General features: G+C 40.9%; 1 protein-coding gene across 1 annotated transcript; it reads left to right on the forward strand.

The window, feature by feature from the left end:
* The first annotated feature begins 6,160 nt into the window (after positions 1 to 6,160).
* On the forward strand, positions 6,161 to 13,553 carry il12a (interleukin 12a). Its single transcript, XM_068041446.1, has 6 exons — positions 6,161 to 6,320; positions 6,502 to 6,665; positions 7,171 to 7,272; positions 7,351 to 7,410; positions 7,510 to 7,614; positions 12,462 to 13,553. The coding sequence occupies exons 1-6, from the start codon at positions 6,296 to 6,298 to the stop codon at positions 12,645 to 12,647; spliced, it is 642 nt and encodes a 213-aa protein (XP_067897547.1). The 5' UTR covers positions 6,161 to 6,295; the 3' UTR covers positions 12,648 to 13,553.
* The last annotated feature ends 420 nt before the right edge of the window (positions 13,554 to 13,973 follow it).

Below are 13,973 nucleotides of genomic sequence, written 5' to 3' on the forward strand. Positions count from 1 at the left end.
CGGAGCAATCATCATGTCCTCCCCTCTCCGCAGCACCCCCCCTATAAAATCCAGTGCATGGAGACCATGACTGTGCACAATACTCCAGGTGTGGTCTCACCAAAGCTCTGTACAATTGTAGCAAGACCTCTTTATTCTTGTAGTCTGATCCCCTTTCTTGTACACCAATTCCCCTTGCAATAAAGGCCAACATGCCATTTGCCTTCGTAATTGCTTGCTGTAACTGCATGCTAACTTTTTGTGTTCCTTGTACAAGTACATGCAAGTGCCCCTGAACATCAACATTTAGAAGTTTCATGCCGAATAAAAAATATTATGCCTTTCTATTCATACTACCAAAGTGAATAACCTCACACTTTCCCACATTATACTCCATCTGCCATCCTGTTGCACACTTAACTTGTCTATTTCTCCTAGCAGGCTCTTTGGGACCTCCTCGCAGCTTGCATGCCCACCTAGCTTTGTATCATCAGCAAACCTAGATACATTACTGTCTGTCTCTTTGTCTAAGTCATTAATATAGATTATCAACAGCTGAGGCCCTAGCACCGATCCACTAGTTACAGCCTGCCAACTTGAAAATGCTCCATTTATTCCAACTCTTTGCTTTCTGTCCATTAACCGATCCTCTGTCCAGGCTAATATATTATCCCCAACTCCATGAACCCTTATCTTGCATATAACTTTTTGTGTGGCCCTTATCGAATGCCTTGTCAAAATCCAAGTGTACTATATCTACTGGTTCCCCTTTATCTACCCTACTAGTTACGTGCTCAAAAAACTTTAATAAATTTATCAAACATGATATTCCTTTTGTAAAACTATGTTTACTCTGTCTCATCATGCTATGATTTTCTAAGTGCATTGTTAAGAATTCCTTAATGATAAATTCCAGCAAGTCATGGTAAATGGTTATTTTTCAAATTGGAGGATGGTAGACAGTGATGTTCCCCAAGGGTCAGACCACTTTTTTTTGCTATATATAAGTGACATGGATCTTGTAATACAGAGTAGAATTTCAAAATTTGCCAATGATATGAAACTTGAAGGAGTGGCAAACGGTGAGGATAATACGAATCTCCTGCAACAGGTCACAGATAGGCCAGCAGAATGGGCAGACAAGTGGCTGATGGAATTTAATACAGAGAAGTTTCAGGTGATGTATTTTGGCAGAAGGGATAGGGTGAGGCAATGTAGACTTAATGGCACAGTTCCAGAGACTGTGCAGGGACAAAGGGACATGGGGGTGCATGTGAATTAATCTGTGAAGGTGGCAGGATATTGAGGGAGTGGTTAGCAAAGCATATGGGATACAGGGCTTCATAAATAGAGTCATTGAGTACAAAAGCATTGGTTAGCTCTGGTTAGGCCCCAACTAGAGTTTTGAACCCAGTTCGGGTCACCACACTTTAGGAAGGATGAGAGTGTCCTTGAGAGGGTGCAGAGGATATTTACCAGAATAGCTCCAGGGATGGGGGATTTTAGTTAGAAGGTTAAGTTGGAAAAGCTGGGGTTGTTCTCCTTGGAGCAAAGGAGATTGAGGAGAGATTTGAAAGAGGTGTACAAGGTTATGACAGGCTTATATAGGGTAGACAAGGAAAAACTGTTCGCATTAACTGATGGTACAAGGACTAGGGGACACAGATTGAAAATTTTGAGTAAGAGATGCAGGGAAAACATGAGGAAGAACTTTTTTATGAAGCAAATGATAATGACCTGGAACTCGCTGCCTGTGAGGATGGTGGAAGCAGAAACAATCAATGATTTCAAAAGGAAATTGGGTGGGAACTTGAAGGAAATAAACTTGCAGTGCTACGGGGATCAAGCGGAGGAGTGAGACTGACTGGATTGTTCCAAGGAGAGCCAACATGGACTCGATGGGATGAACGGTCTTCTTCAGTGCCTTAAGTGACTCCATGACTACGACTTTCCTGATGACTGATGTCAGGCTAACTGGCTTGTAGTTCCCTGTTTCCTCTTTCCCTCCTTTCTTTAATGGCAATGTTACATTTGCTAACTTGCAATCCGCTAGAACTATTCTAGAATCTAAGGAATTTTAGAAAATCATAGCATGTGCACCCACTATCTCTGCAACTACCTCTTTTAGAACCTTAGGATGTAGGAGGATGGCTGGGAGTGCATTAGAATAGTCCAGTCTAGGAAGAACAAACCATGGATGAGGGTTTCAACAGAAGATGAGCTGAGGCAGGAACAGAGCTGGGTGATGTTACAGAGGTGGTAATAAACGACTTTAGTGATGATGCTGATATGTGATTGGAAGCTCAGCTCGGTGCTAAATATGACACTAAGGTTGCGAACAGTCAGGTTCAGCCTCAGATAATTGCCAAAGAGAGGAATGGATTTGGTGGCTAGGGAACGGAGTTTGTGAAGGGGACCGAAGACAATGGCTTCAGTTTTCCCAATATTTAATTGGAGGAAATTTCTGCTCATCCAAACATGTGAAAGGCCATTCTAATTATTCAATAATCATCTCATTAGAAACATTAGGGTGGAAATTACGAAAACAAAATAGGGTGGCACAGTGGTGCAGTGGTTAGCCTCACAGCTCCAGTGACCTGGGTTCAGTTCTGGGTACTGCCTGTGTGGAGTTTGCAAGTTCTCCCTGTGACTGTGTGGGTTTCCTCCAAGTGCTCCAGTTTCCTCCTACATGCCAAAGACTTGTGGGTTGATAGGTAAATTGGCCATTGTAAAAATTGCCCCTCGTGTAGGTAGGTGGTAGGAGAATTGAGGGAAGGTGGGGATGTGAGAGGGAAAATGGGATTAATGTAGGATTGGTATAAATGGGTGGTTGATGGTCAGCGTGGGCCAAATGGCCTGTTTTGGTGCTGTATCTCTCTATGACTCTAAAATTAGAAAATGCTATAAGTACAGAGCAAATCAGGCAACATCTATCCAGAGACTAAATTGATGCTTCAGGTTTTGAACTTTTCCTCAAGGGAAAGATCTAATACCCAAAATATCAATTTGCTCTCAACAAATGCTGCCTGACCTGTTGAGTACTTGCAGCATTTTTGCTTTGGCTTCAGATTTCCAGCATCTGCAGTATACTATTGTGCTATTTGCTTGGGGTATAAATGATTTGCCATTATTGTTAGATCCAAGGAAGAGGCATACAAAGTCACCAGAAAAAACAACAGACCTGAGGATTGGGAGTAGTTTAGAATTCAGCAAAGGAGGACCAAGGGATTGATTAAGAAGGGGAAAATAGAGTACGAGAGTAAGCCTGCGGGGAACAAAAAAACTGACTGTAAAAGTTTCTCTAGGTATGTGAAGAGAAAAAGATTGCTGAAGACAAATGTAGGTCCCTTACAGTCAGAAACAGGGGAATTTATTCATGGGAACAAAGAAATGGCTGACCAACTAAATGCATACTTTGGTTCTGTCTTCACAAAGAAGGACACAAATATCCTACCAGAAATGCTGGGGAACACAGGGTTTAGTGAGAAGGAAGAACTGAAGGAAATCAATATTAGTACAGAAATGGTGTTGGGGAAATTGATGGGATTGAAGACTGATAAATCCCCAGGGGCTGATAATCTACATCCCAGAGTACTTAAGGAAGTGGCCCTAGAAATAGTGGATGCATTGGTGGTCATCTTCCAAGATTCTATAAACTCTGGAACAGTTCCTACAGATTGGAGGGGAGCTAATGTAACCCCACTATTTAAAAAGGGAGGTAGAGAAAAAATAGGGAATTATAGACCAGTCAGCCTGACGTCAATAGTGGGGAAAATTCTAGAGTCCATTATCAAAGATTTTATAGCAGAGCATTGGAGAACAGTGGTAGAATCGGGCAGAGTCAGCATGGATTTACAAAAGGGAAATCATGCTTGACAGATCTACTAGAATTCTTCGAGGATGTAACTAGTCGAGTTGATGAGGGGGAGCCAGTGGATGTGGTTTATTTGGACTTTAGAAGGCTTTCGACAAAGTCCCACATCAGAGATTAGCATGTAAAATTAAAGCGCATGGGATTGGGGGTAGTGTATTGCGATGGAGAGAAAATTAGTTGGCAGACAGGAAACAAAGAGCAGGAATGAACGGGTCTTTTTCCAAATGGCAGGCAGTGAACTAGTGGGATACCACAGGGAAGAGTGCGAGGACAATATATATTAATGATTTAAATGAGGGAACTAAATGTAATATCTCCAAATTTGCAGATGACACAAAACTGGGTGGGAGCGTGAGTTGTTAGGAGGATGCAGAGAGACTTCAGGGTGATTTGAACAAGTTGAGTGATTGGCAAATGCATGGCAGATGCAGTATAATGTGGATAAATGTGAGGTTATCCACTTTGTAGCAAAAACAGGAAGGCAGATTATTATCCGAACGGCTATAAACTGAGAGAGGGGAATATGCAGTGAGATCTTGATGTTCTCGTACACCAGTCGCTGAAGGTAAGCATGCAGGTGCAACAGGTGGCAAAAAAGGCAAATGATATGTTGGCCTTCATAGCGAGAGGATTCGAGTACAGGACCAGGGATGTCTTGCTGCAATTATACAGGGCCTTGGTGAGGCCACACCTGGAATATTGTGTGCAGTTTTGGTGCCCTTATCTAAGGATATTCTTGCTATAGAGGGAGCGCAGCGAAGGTTTACCAGACTGATTCCTGCGTTGGCGGGACTGAAGTATGAGGAAAGATTGAGTTGGTTAGTATTATATTCGCTGGAGTTCAGAAGAGCGAGGGGGGGATCTCATAGAAACCTATAAAATTCTAACAGGACTTGACAGGGTAAATGCAGGAAGGATGTTCCCGATGGTGGGGGAGCCCAGAACCAGGGCTCATAGTCTAAGGATATGGGGTAAAACTTTCAGGACTGAGATGAGGAGAAATTTCTTCACCTGGAGAGTGGTGAGCCTGTGGAATTCACTACCACAGAAAGCAGTTGAAGCCAAAACATTGTATGTTTTCAAGGAGGAGTTAGATATAGCTGATGGGTCTAAAGGGATCAAAGGATATGGGGGGAAAGCGGGAACAGGTTACTGAGTTGGATGATCAGCCATGATCATAATGAATGGTGGAGCAGGCTCGAAGGGTCAAAGGCCTACTCCTGCTCCTATTTTCTATGTTTCTATGTTTCTATTAGCTGACCAATACTTATCAGATTGGCATGACATTCCTCAGCCATGATACAGAGGAAGCTATGTAGCAGCAAATGACTAGTACTATTTGAGACCACCTTTTTCTGGCAAAAGAAAATATATTCTGTACTCTACAGTTTAGAAATGATGGCTTGAGATGTATAGAACATAAATGGCTTCAGTAGTCTGCTAAAATAGCAGGTAATCTGTTAAGTAACTTCTCAGTTTGTTTACAAATGTAAATTATCACATCAGAAAAAATACACAGACAGCATTTACTCAAAATGGGTTTTAAGATCAAAAATTTATTTTTTCCATTACATTTCATTTAAAGTAATAAGGTCTCCAGAATGGACAAGTTTTTTTACAATTATAAAAGTGCACACATTCTCGTAAAGAGTCGGGTTTCTTTATACTTAGCGAGCCCATGGGCTTTAGAAATCTATCTGTTTTATTTTTGCTTGAAAGACCACAAAGGGAAACTCAAACATTTAAAAAGGACCGTTTCCCCATTGGTGTGCAGTTTTATACTTTACTGGGAAACCTGCTCTTGGAAGATCCGTTTGCGATTCTCAATGAAACTTACTTGATACTAATTTGAAAGGAAACTTGAAAATAAGCATTTATTGACCTTTTCGAGGAAAATGTCACGGATTCTCCTGTGCATTTGGTTGTGTTGTGGGTTTGAAAACTCTATCCCACTTGGCACTTTTATCACACAGGCGAGATTCCCCCCTCTGTCCTCAGCGGGGGTGGGGGTTCTTTCTTTCGATGAGATGGGATGAGAAAAATAAAATGAAATGAAGAAAGAAAGTCGGCAAGAAAAATGAAGAAAGCAGGGAAAGTTGAAGAAATACAAACAGAAAATTAAATAAATATCGAGGCAAAAATAGGAGATAAAGGGAAAACGAAGAGTTGATAGGGAAAATTAAATGATAGCGAAAACCAGGTTTAAAAAAAACAGGAAACGGAATGGAACAAAATGGGGTGTGGTTCCACTCCCCAACAGGCTGAAGAATTTTTTGTCTGAAAATGACCGGGGGAATCCCATCAATGCACCACCTCTCCAGTGTGTCAAGTGAGCACTGTATATATTTCCATGCGGCACAGGATCTGTCACCACACAGGCACATAGAGTTCATACAACCCAACTAAACAAACAAACTTACACTCTCAGTGTGCTCAGCCGCGATGATGCTCTTACTAGAAGCCGCAAGTAAGTTTGGACTTTTTGCGAATGTTTGGAATCTTTATCTGCTTTATTTAAGTATTATCAAACTGGATATCACCTCCATGTATGTCAAAAGAAGGTATAAGGGAGAGGATTTGTACGATTAAACCCATGCAGTGCACAAGTGCCACCACTGATCTTTTGAAGATTTCTTTTGCAATTGCAGGTTTGGCTCCAAGATTGTGGAAAGTTGTCATCTTTTTAGCGATTTCCACTCACCTCTCTTTCTCTGCTGAGACCTCGATTGATATGCATCATAAAATAGATGTAGGAAAATGCCTGAGCATTTCAAAGCACCTGCTGAACGAGGTCAAAGAGAGTCTAACGCACGTAAGTATTTACAATTCATTCTAGCACTGTGCGAGGTTTAAGCAGGGAAATCGGGCGAATTGTAAAGAGATAAAACCAAAAAGTGCTGGAAATACTCAGCAGGTCTGGCAGCATCTGTGAAGAGAGAAACAGAATGACGTTTAAAGTCAGAAGATGAAAGGTCACTGACCTGAAACATTAACGTTGTTTTTCTCTCCACGGATGCTGCCAGATCTGCTAAATATTCTTTGCACTCTTTGGTTTTATTTCAGATTTCCAGCATCTGCAGGATTTTGCTCGAATTGTAAAGAGAATTAATATTCTTTATAAATCTCTGCAAATTAATGCTGACAGGGCTGGGTCGCTAAGTCATCGTTTATTGCAATTTTTAACGAGCTCCCGTGCCCTGCAATAATGTTTTGTTTTATTAGTGGCTCGTTAACTTCAAGTGGAAAAAAAAGGAAATGTTTTCTGCACATTGGCTGTCAGCATTTTTTCTAAGATGCTATCTGTTGTTCTTTATTAGCCCGACGTGACTGGAGGGTTCAACTGCAGCGACAATGTGATTGTACTGGAAGACATCACTGAGAATCTCACCAGCACCGTCTGGGCCTGTTCTCCAGTCCAGGTGAGGACAGAAATAGTCTCTGGTAATATTTGTCACATTTCTTAATGCATTTTAAACTGACTGCTTGTGAATCTGTAGGAGTCCAGTGGATGCAAGGAACGCGGGGACCCCCGAGGATGCCGTCTCTCGTCCAACCAGGTATGTAACTGCAATGTTTCATTCAATTCTCTGAATTGCATTTAATTCGCTGAAATTAAGTCGAACCTAACAATATACCGTATCCACTTTTGTCCACAGTGCTATCAAAATATAACTACCGATCTACAGATCTACCAAGCCAAACTACAAAATTTCACCCATATCACCGGTAACGTGTGTAAACACATTGGACGGCTCTTAAAGGTAAACTTACGACTCGCCAAAACTAATAAGGATGAAAAATGAATGAATGCTGGAAGTCCGCGATATAAACGGGAACTATAGGATAGGTTGATAGCATGCCTCTTGTATTATCACATTTCTATCAGTATAGGGCAGCTTCTACTTCACACCGAAGCAAAAATGTAAGTATAAACTTTGAGTTAGATTGGTTATCCGAGTCATCAGCATATAACAAGGTGCAACCGTCCGCGAGTGGTTTCTGCCCCATTCCCACCATTCACCCCTCACTGCCCCACATACACCCTCCAGCTCATTCCATCCAGCAGATATACCCCCTGCTTCCATGTCCCGATCACCGATCACTTAACTTCCCTTCTTGGTTCTCAGTTTATCAAATGTTGTAAATAGTTCCCTTTATTCAGGCACTGTCGCCCTGTCTTTCCAAGTTGTCACCATCAGCTACCCCCTTCAAACAACTCGTCCTCAACTCACTAGCATTGCAAACTACCATCCTATCTCCAACATGACTTTCCTTTTGAAGTTGTGGAATGTATCAACACCTGTGCACACCTCTCCCACAGCTTTATGTTAAAATCTCTCCAATCAGGTTTCTGCCTCTTCCACAGCTCTGAAATGGCACTGACCAAAGACATGAATAGAATCACAGAATCACAGAATAATACAATGCAGAAGAGGCCCTTCGGCCCATCGAGTCTGCACCATGCATTAAAGACACCTGACCTGTCTGCCTAATCCCATTTGCCAGCACTTGGCCCTTAGCCTTGAATGTTATGACGTGCCAAGTGCTCGTCCAGGTACTTTTTAAAGGATGTGAGGCAACCCGCCTCTATCACCCTCCCAGGCAGTGCATTCCAGACCGTCACCACCCTCTGGGTAAAAAAGTTCTTCCTCAAATCCCCCTTAAACCTCCTGCCCCTCACCTTGAACTTGTGTCCCCTCGTAACTGACCCTTCAACTAAGGGGAACAGCTGCTCCCTATCCACCCTGTCCATGTCCCTCATAATCTTGTACACCTTGATCAGGTCACCCCTCAGTCTTCTCTGCTCTAGCGAAAACAACCCAAGCCTATCCAACCTCTCTTCATAGCTTAAATATTCCATCCCAGGCAACATCCTGGTGAATCGCCTCTGCACCCCTTCCAGTGCAATCACATCCTTCCTATAATGTGGCGACCAGAATTGCACACAGTACTCCAGCTGTGGCCTTACCAAAGTTCTGTACAACTCCAACATGACCTCCCTGCTTTTGTAATCTATGCCTCGATTGATAAAGGCAAGTGTCCCATATGCGTTTTTCACCACCCTATTAACCTGCCCTTCTGCCTTCAGAGATCTATGGACAAACACACCAAGGTCCCTTTGTTCCTCGGAACTTCCCAGTGTCAGGCCATTCATTGAATACTTCCGTGTCACATTACTCCTTCCAAAGTGTATCACCTCACATTTTTCAGGGTTAAATTCCATCTGCCACTTTTCTGCCTATTTGACCATCCCGTCTGTATCTTCCTGTAACCCAAGACACTCAACCTCACTATTAACCACTCGGCCAATCTTTGTGTCATCCGCGAACTTACTGATCCTACCCCCCACATAGTCATCTGTGTCGTTTATATAAATATCAAATAGCATTCTCTATCATTCCATCCTCCTTCAACACCTCTCTGTCGTCCTTCATTTATTTCTGCTCTTACCTATTTAATCATTGTTCGAGCTTCTCTACTAATAGCTTCTCTTTCCACTCACACACACTCGTCCCCAGAATCCCTTAAGGAATTATTTTTGGCCAGCTTTTCTTCCTATTTACATGCTGCTTCTTGCTGCCATCATTCAAAGACATGCAACAGCTTCTACGCGTACAATGATGCAATCAGCTATACCCACCACCATGTGTCTCAAATCCTCCACTGACTGAGCTGTCAAACAGTTTGTCTGCCATTCAGCCTTGAAGTAGCTGTAATTTCCTCCAAGTAAACATTTGGAATTCCTAAGCAATTGTCTTAATCTCAATCACAAACTCTGTACCCTCATCACTGACTCCAACCCCCATCCGAGTTAACTATGTTAGTGCGAACTGGAATGCTTGCAACATTGGAATCCTGTTCAAGCTTGTCTAAGCTTCTGATCTCATAATTTCTCCATTACACACTTTACCTACTTCCACCACTGTAACATCAGCCATCTCTGATCCCACCTCAGCCCATCAGCCACTGAAAGTCCCATTCATACCTTTCTTCATCTCCAAACACAATTACTTCAATGCTGTCCTGGTCAGCCTCCCATCTTCCATTCACTGTAAACATCAGTTCATCCAAATCTCTGCTGCTCTTGTGTTAGTCCACACCAAATTTGGCTCATCCATCCTCACTGAACTACATTGTAGCCCAGTTCCCCAATTTATCAAATTTAAAATTCTCATCTGTGCTTAAATCCCTCCACAGCCTCACCCATCGCCAACTCTTAACTGTTGCCAGCCTTACAATTACCTCTCTATTACACGCTATTCCTCAGTCTCCAATCTCTTGTGCATGTCTCTTCCTTCCTTCACCCCAACATTGCTGGCCTTGCCTTCAGCCATTTAGATTCCACTCCCTGGGATTCTTTCCTTAAACTATCACCTCCATACCTCCCTCCTTAAAACCCATCTCTTTGACGAAGCTTTTCATCACTGTTCCTAATGGCTCCTTCTTTGATTTGATGTCCATTTTCCTTATGTGAAGCACTTTAGAACATTTTTCACTATTAAAGGAATTATATAAATTCAAGCAATTGTTGTTGGTAGCTGGAGTTCAGGTTTCAGCCTGGCTGGATCCCATTTACAATGCCAGACTGAGACTTAAATTTCTGCTGCCCAGACTTGTATACACATACAGAACTACTCTCCCAACCATTAAGATTTAAATGCTTAGACAGCATGGGCAACAGTGTAGATAGTAGTGACTGCAAATATTTGAAAGAATTTCAGTTAAATTTAATAAGTTTCCGGGAGCGCCAAAGGAATCCCAGAATCTTCTTATGTCCAATTTGACATTGCATAGTAAATGTACTGCTTCTGCTTTCAAACCACAGTGTTTCAAAGTCCTGACTCCAGATTTGCACCACAACTTTAACATCACAGTGTTATAAACTTCAGATCTGCTTTAAATATTCTCTCAGATTCAGTGGCACTGGTCATTCACTCTGTTATACGTTCAGTAGTTCTCCCATACGGCCCAATAACCCAGTGTTGTGACAGTAGTATCCCTTGTGATCTGAACTAGATATAATGTCTTTCACACATGCCCTCCTCCAATTTTTCAGTAGGAAGACTGAAAACATTTGAATGAGATGAGTCCAGATACAAATAATTAAACTGCTTTATTTTACAAATAGCATCTGAAGATACAGAGTAACATTGTAATCAAAACTCATGTCACGGGTGGGGTTTCTCCCAATCGGCCACCATAAGTTCAGCGGAAGATCATTGGAAACCCCAGATAACCCATGTAAATGGGGATTCCACCAACCATTTGCCAAAGTTAGGTCAGCCAATCCGGAAAACTCCCGAGGATGTTCCTGGTTCCAATGTAAGAGTATTCATTGGAGAGGAGTACAATCAGCTAGTGTAGGTGATTTCACACCCCTCTTCTTTAGGCTGGAGTCTGCCTGAACAGTACAGACCAGCATGCTGCAGGACTATGCCATGTCATGTCTCCATGAATTACATAAGCAATGCTCCTCACAGGAGAGTTCAGTAGTTTCACTGTGAAGTGTTACTTTTATCAACTCCACTTTGCTTCACATTTCTGAAAGTTTTCTTTAATGTCAATTGCTGATGTCAATCATATACAGATGCCCAAGAAGGCAGCATCAGCTTTCACAGTGCAACAAATTCACCTGAGCAGATAAACATTGTAACTCTGGTCCATCCAACCAGTGTGCACCCAAGAACAGATCACTGTAAGGTTCAAAGAAAAGTTAATGAAATGGATGTCAGCCTTCATTAGGACTTTAATCTTTCACATGCAACACTTGCTGCCTGTTTCCAGCATTGTCTGTTTAATTCACTTATTGTATGCAGTTCATAACCTTTATTGCCACCCCACCCAATCCTATTTTACTGTTTTCTTTATTCGTTCATGGGATGTGAGTATCGCTGGCAAGGCCAACATTTATTGCCCACCCCTAATTGCCCTTGAGAAGGTGGTGGTGAGCTGCTTTCTTGAACCGCTGCAGTCCTTGTGGTATAAGTACACCCACAGTGCTGTTAAGGAGGAGCGCTTCCAGGTTGTTGACCCAGCAACAGCAAAGGAGTGGCAATATAGTTCCAAGTCAGGATGGTGGGTCACTTGGAGGGGAACTTGTAGGTGGTGGTGTTTTCTTGTCTCTGCTGGCCTTGTTCTTCTCAGTGGTTGGAGTGTGGGTTTGGAAGATGCGCTTCCAAAAACTGTTGTCTGTGCACCATTCTATTCCTGTTTCTTTGTTTTTTCTATTTTTTCTGGAGTTACTCTTTCACCTCTTTCCATTTCTTTTTATTTCCTATTTCACTTTTCTGTTGCCTGTATATTTGAATTTTTTTGTTTTTACCATCACTCTTTGTTATATCCTCTCTGGGGTATCTTTATATCTATTAGATAACTGGTTAAGTTCTGTTTAATTAAAGCTATAAAATATTCATTCCTTATTCTGCAAATCATGAATTTCATTGCCCTTCTATTTGAATTTCTAAAAGCAAAACCTTCTAAGCTGTTATTCATTTCAGATTTAATTTCACTTTTAATAAATAATTTGATAATCTATTGCTAAACAATTATCTATTTATAATAAAGAATCAGTTTCCTAATTATAGTTAGTTTATGTTTTTGTTCCTAGGCTCTTAATTCTTCTTCAAACTATGAAGACACAAATTTTGAAGGCGGCTCAACAACAGAAGATGAAGAGAAACATGTCATTGACTTTCCTCAGAGGATGGTTTTGTGCAAAATCCTGCAGGCCTTCAAACTGCGCACTATCACAATCAACAGAGTGATGAACTATCTGAATGACACCAAACTCTAACTGTGCAAAATGTAAATATTCTCCACACAGCAGAGCTATTTGTGATCCCTCAACTTTTCTATTTTTTGCATTATTTTTCTATTTATATCAAATATGCTAACACAACACTCCTCTCAGAAAAATTTATTTATTTACGTATTTATTTATTATTTATCGCTCTTTATATGGGAGAGGTCTAACTTATTAGGAAGCTGGGACAAAAAGTTCATTCAGTTGCATGGAAAGGAGAATTAATTTTTAAAAAAACTTCCTGACTGACGATATATAGCTATCTTGTTAAATACATTTATATTCTTCTACCAATGATTTTCCTTTAAAATTTGTGATTTTCGCACTGATCTGTGCTGAATTTTTAAATAAATATTTATTAAAATATATTAATTGGAAGTAAATTGACTGTGGCATTGCCTATGGTCAGTTGGTAAATATAAGTTTCTTTCATATGCAAAGTGGAGATGAAGTGTGGAGAGACACTTCAGAAACTCGCTCTATAGAGCCACCTAGTGGCCAGACCATGCAACTACATTGTGATGGTTGACATAGCAAAATTGAGTGGGAAATATTGACATTGAAATTTACAATGGTAAGCGCTGAAGCAAAAGCATGGCCAAATAGTTATGGCAACAAGGAGCAAAATGGTGCACAGGAATATGTACCCTATGCAAGATTTTTAATAACACCTAGAGACAAGCTACACATTTTTTTGCATCAGTTATCCAGTTCTATCATATTTATATCTCTATGTAAAGAAAATGTTGGTTGTAATATTTTAGAAATAAATGGAAATGCAGCTATTAAAACAATGGCCCATTTAAAATACTTAAAGGTATGTAATCATTTTGGATCTATTATGCATTTATTCAGAAATACCATATGATTTTGTACCATATGTTTGTCAAAATAAAACCAACACATAGAAATATCTATGCTGCATGAGTTTATGTATTAAATGAAGCAAACTTTCACTTAGCTAAACAACGCATCTGTAATCAAGCAGTTCAAGAAAGTTGTGAGCTAGCAACACAATCTTTTCAGATAATGATATAAATAGTGCAACTTTAATGCTTTAGGAGTATCAGGACATCTTAAAGAACTCCTTTCATGGCATCTGTTTCACGTTGTTTTGAATTGCAAAATAGTTAATGGGTACCATTAAAACTGTGCTGCTGAGGGTACCGCTAATGACAGCTTCAAGCAGAACTGTGATGATGCTCAAGAAAAGATGCAGCAGTCAAATAAGCGGGCCTGAAAGCAGGATTATAAAATCACAGGAAGATGCCATGCCATTAAAAATATCTGCTGAATATGTACTTAATTACATCATTT

This window comes from Heterodontus francisci, chromosome 11 (assembly GCF_036365525.1).
Source record: "Heterodontus francisci isolate sHetFra1 chromosome 11, sHetFra1.hap1, whole genome shotgun sequence".
Taxonomy (NCBI): Eukaryota; Metazoa; Chordata; class Chondrichthyes; order Heterodontiformes; family Heterodontidae; genus Heterodontus; species Heterodontus francisci.

Coding starts and splice junctions, on each gene's coding strand:
- il12a (XM_068041446.1), top strand. CDS start 6,296: ATGATGCTCTTACTAGAAGCCGCAA. Junction 7,273..7,350: donor GGGCCTGTTCTCCAGTCCAG/GTGAGGACAGAA, acceptor GTGAATCTGTAG/GAGTCCAGTGGATGCAAGGA. Junction 7,615..12,461: donor ACATTGGACGGCTCTTAAAG/GTAAACTTACGA, acceptor TTTTGTTCCTAG/GCTCTTAATTCTTCTTCAAA.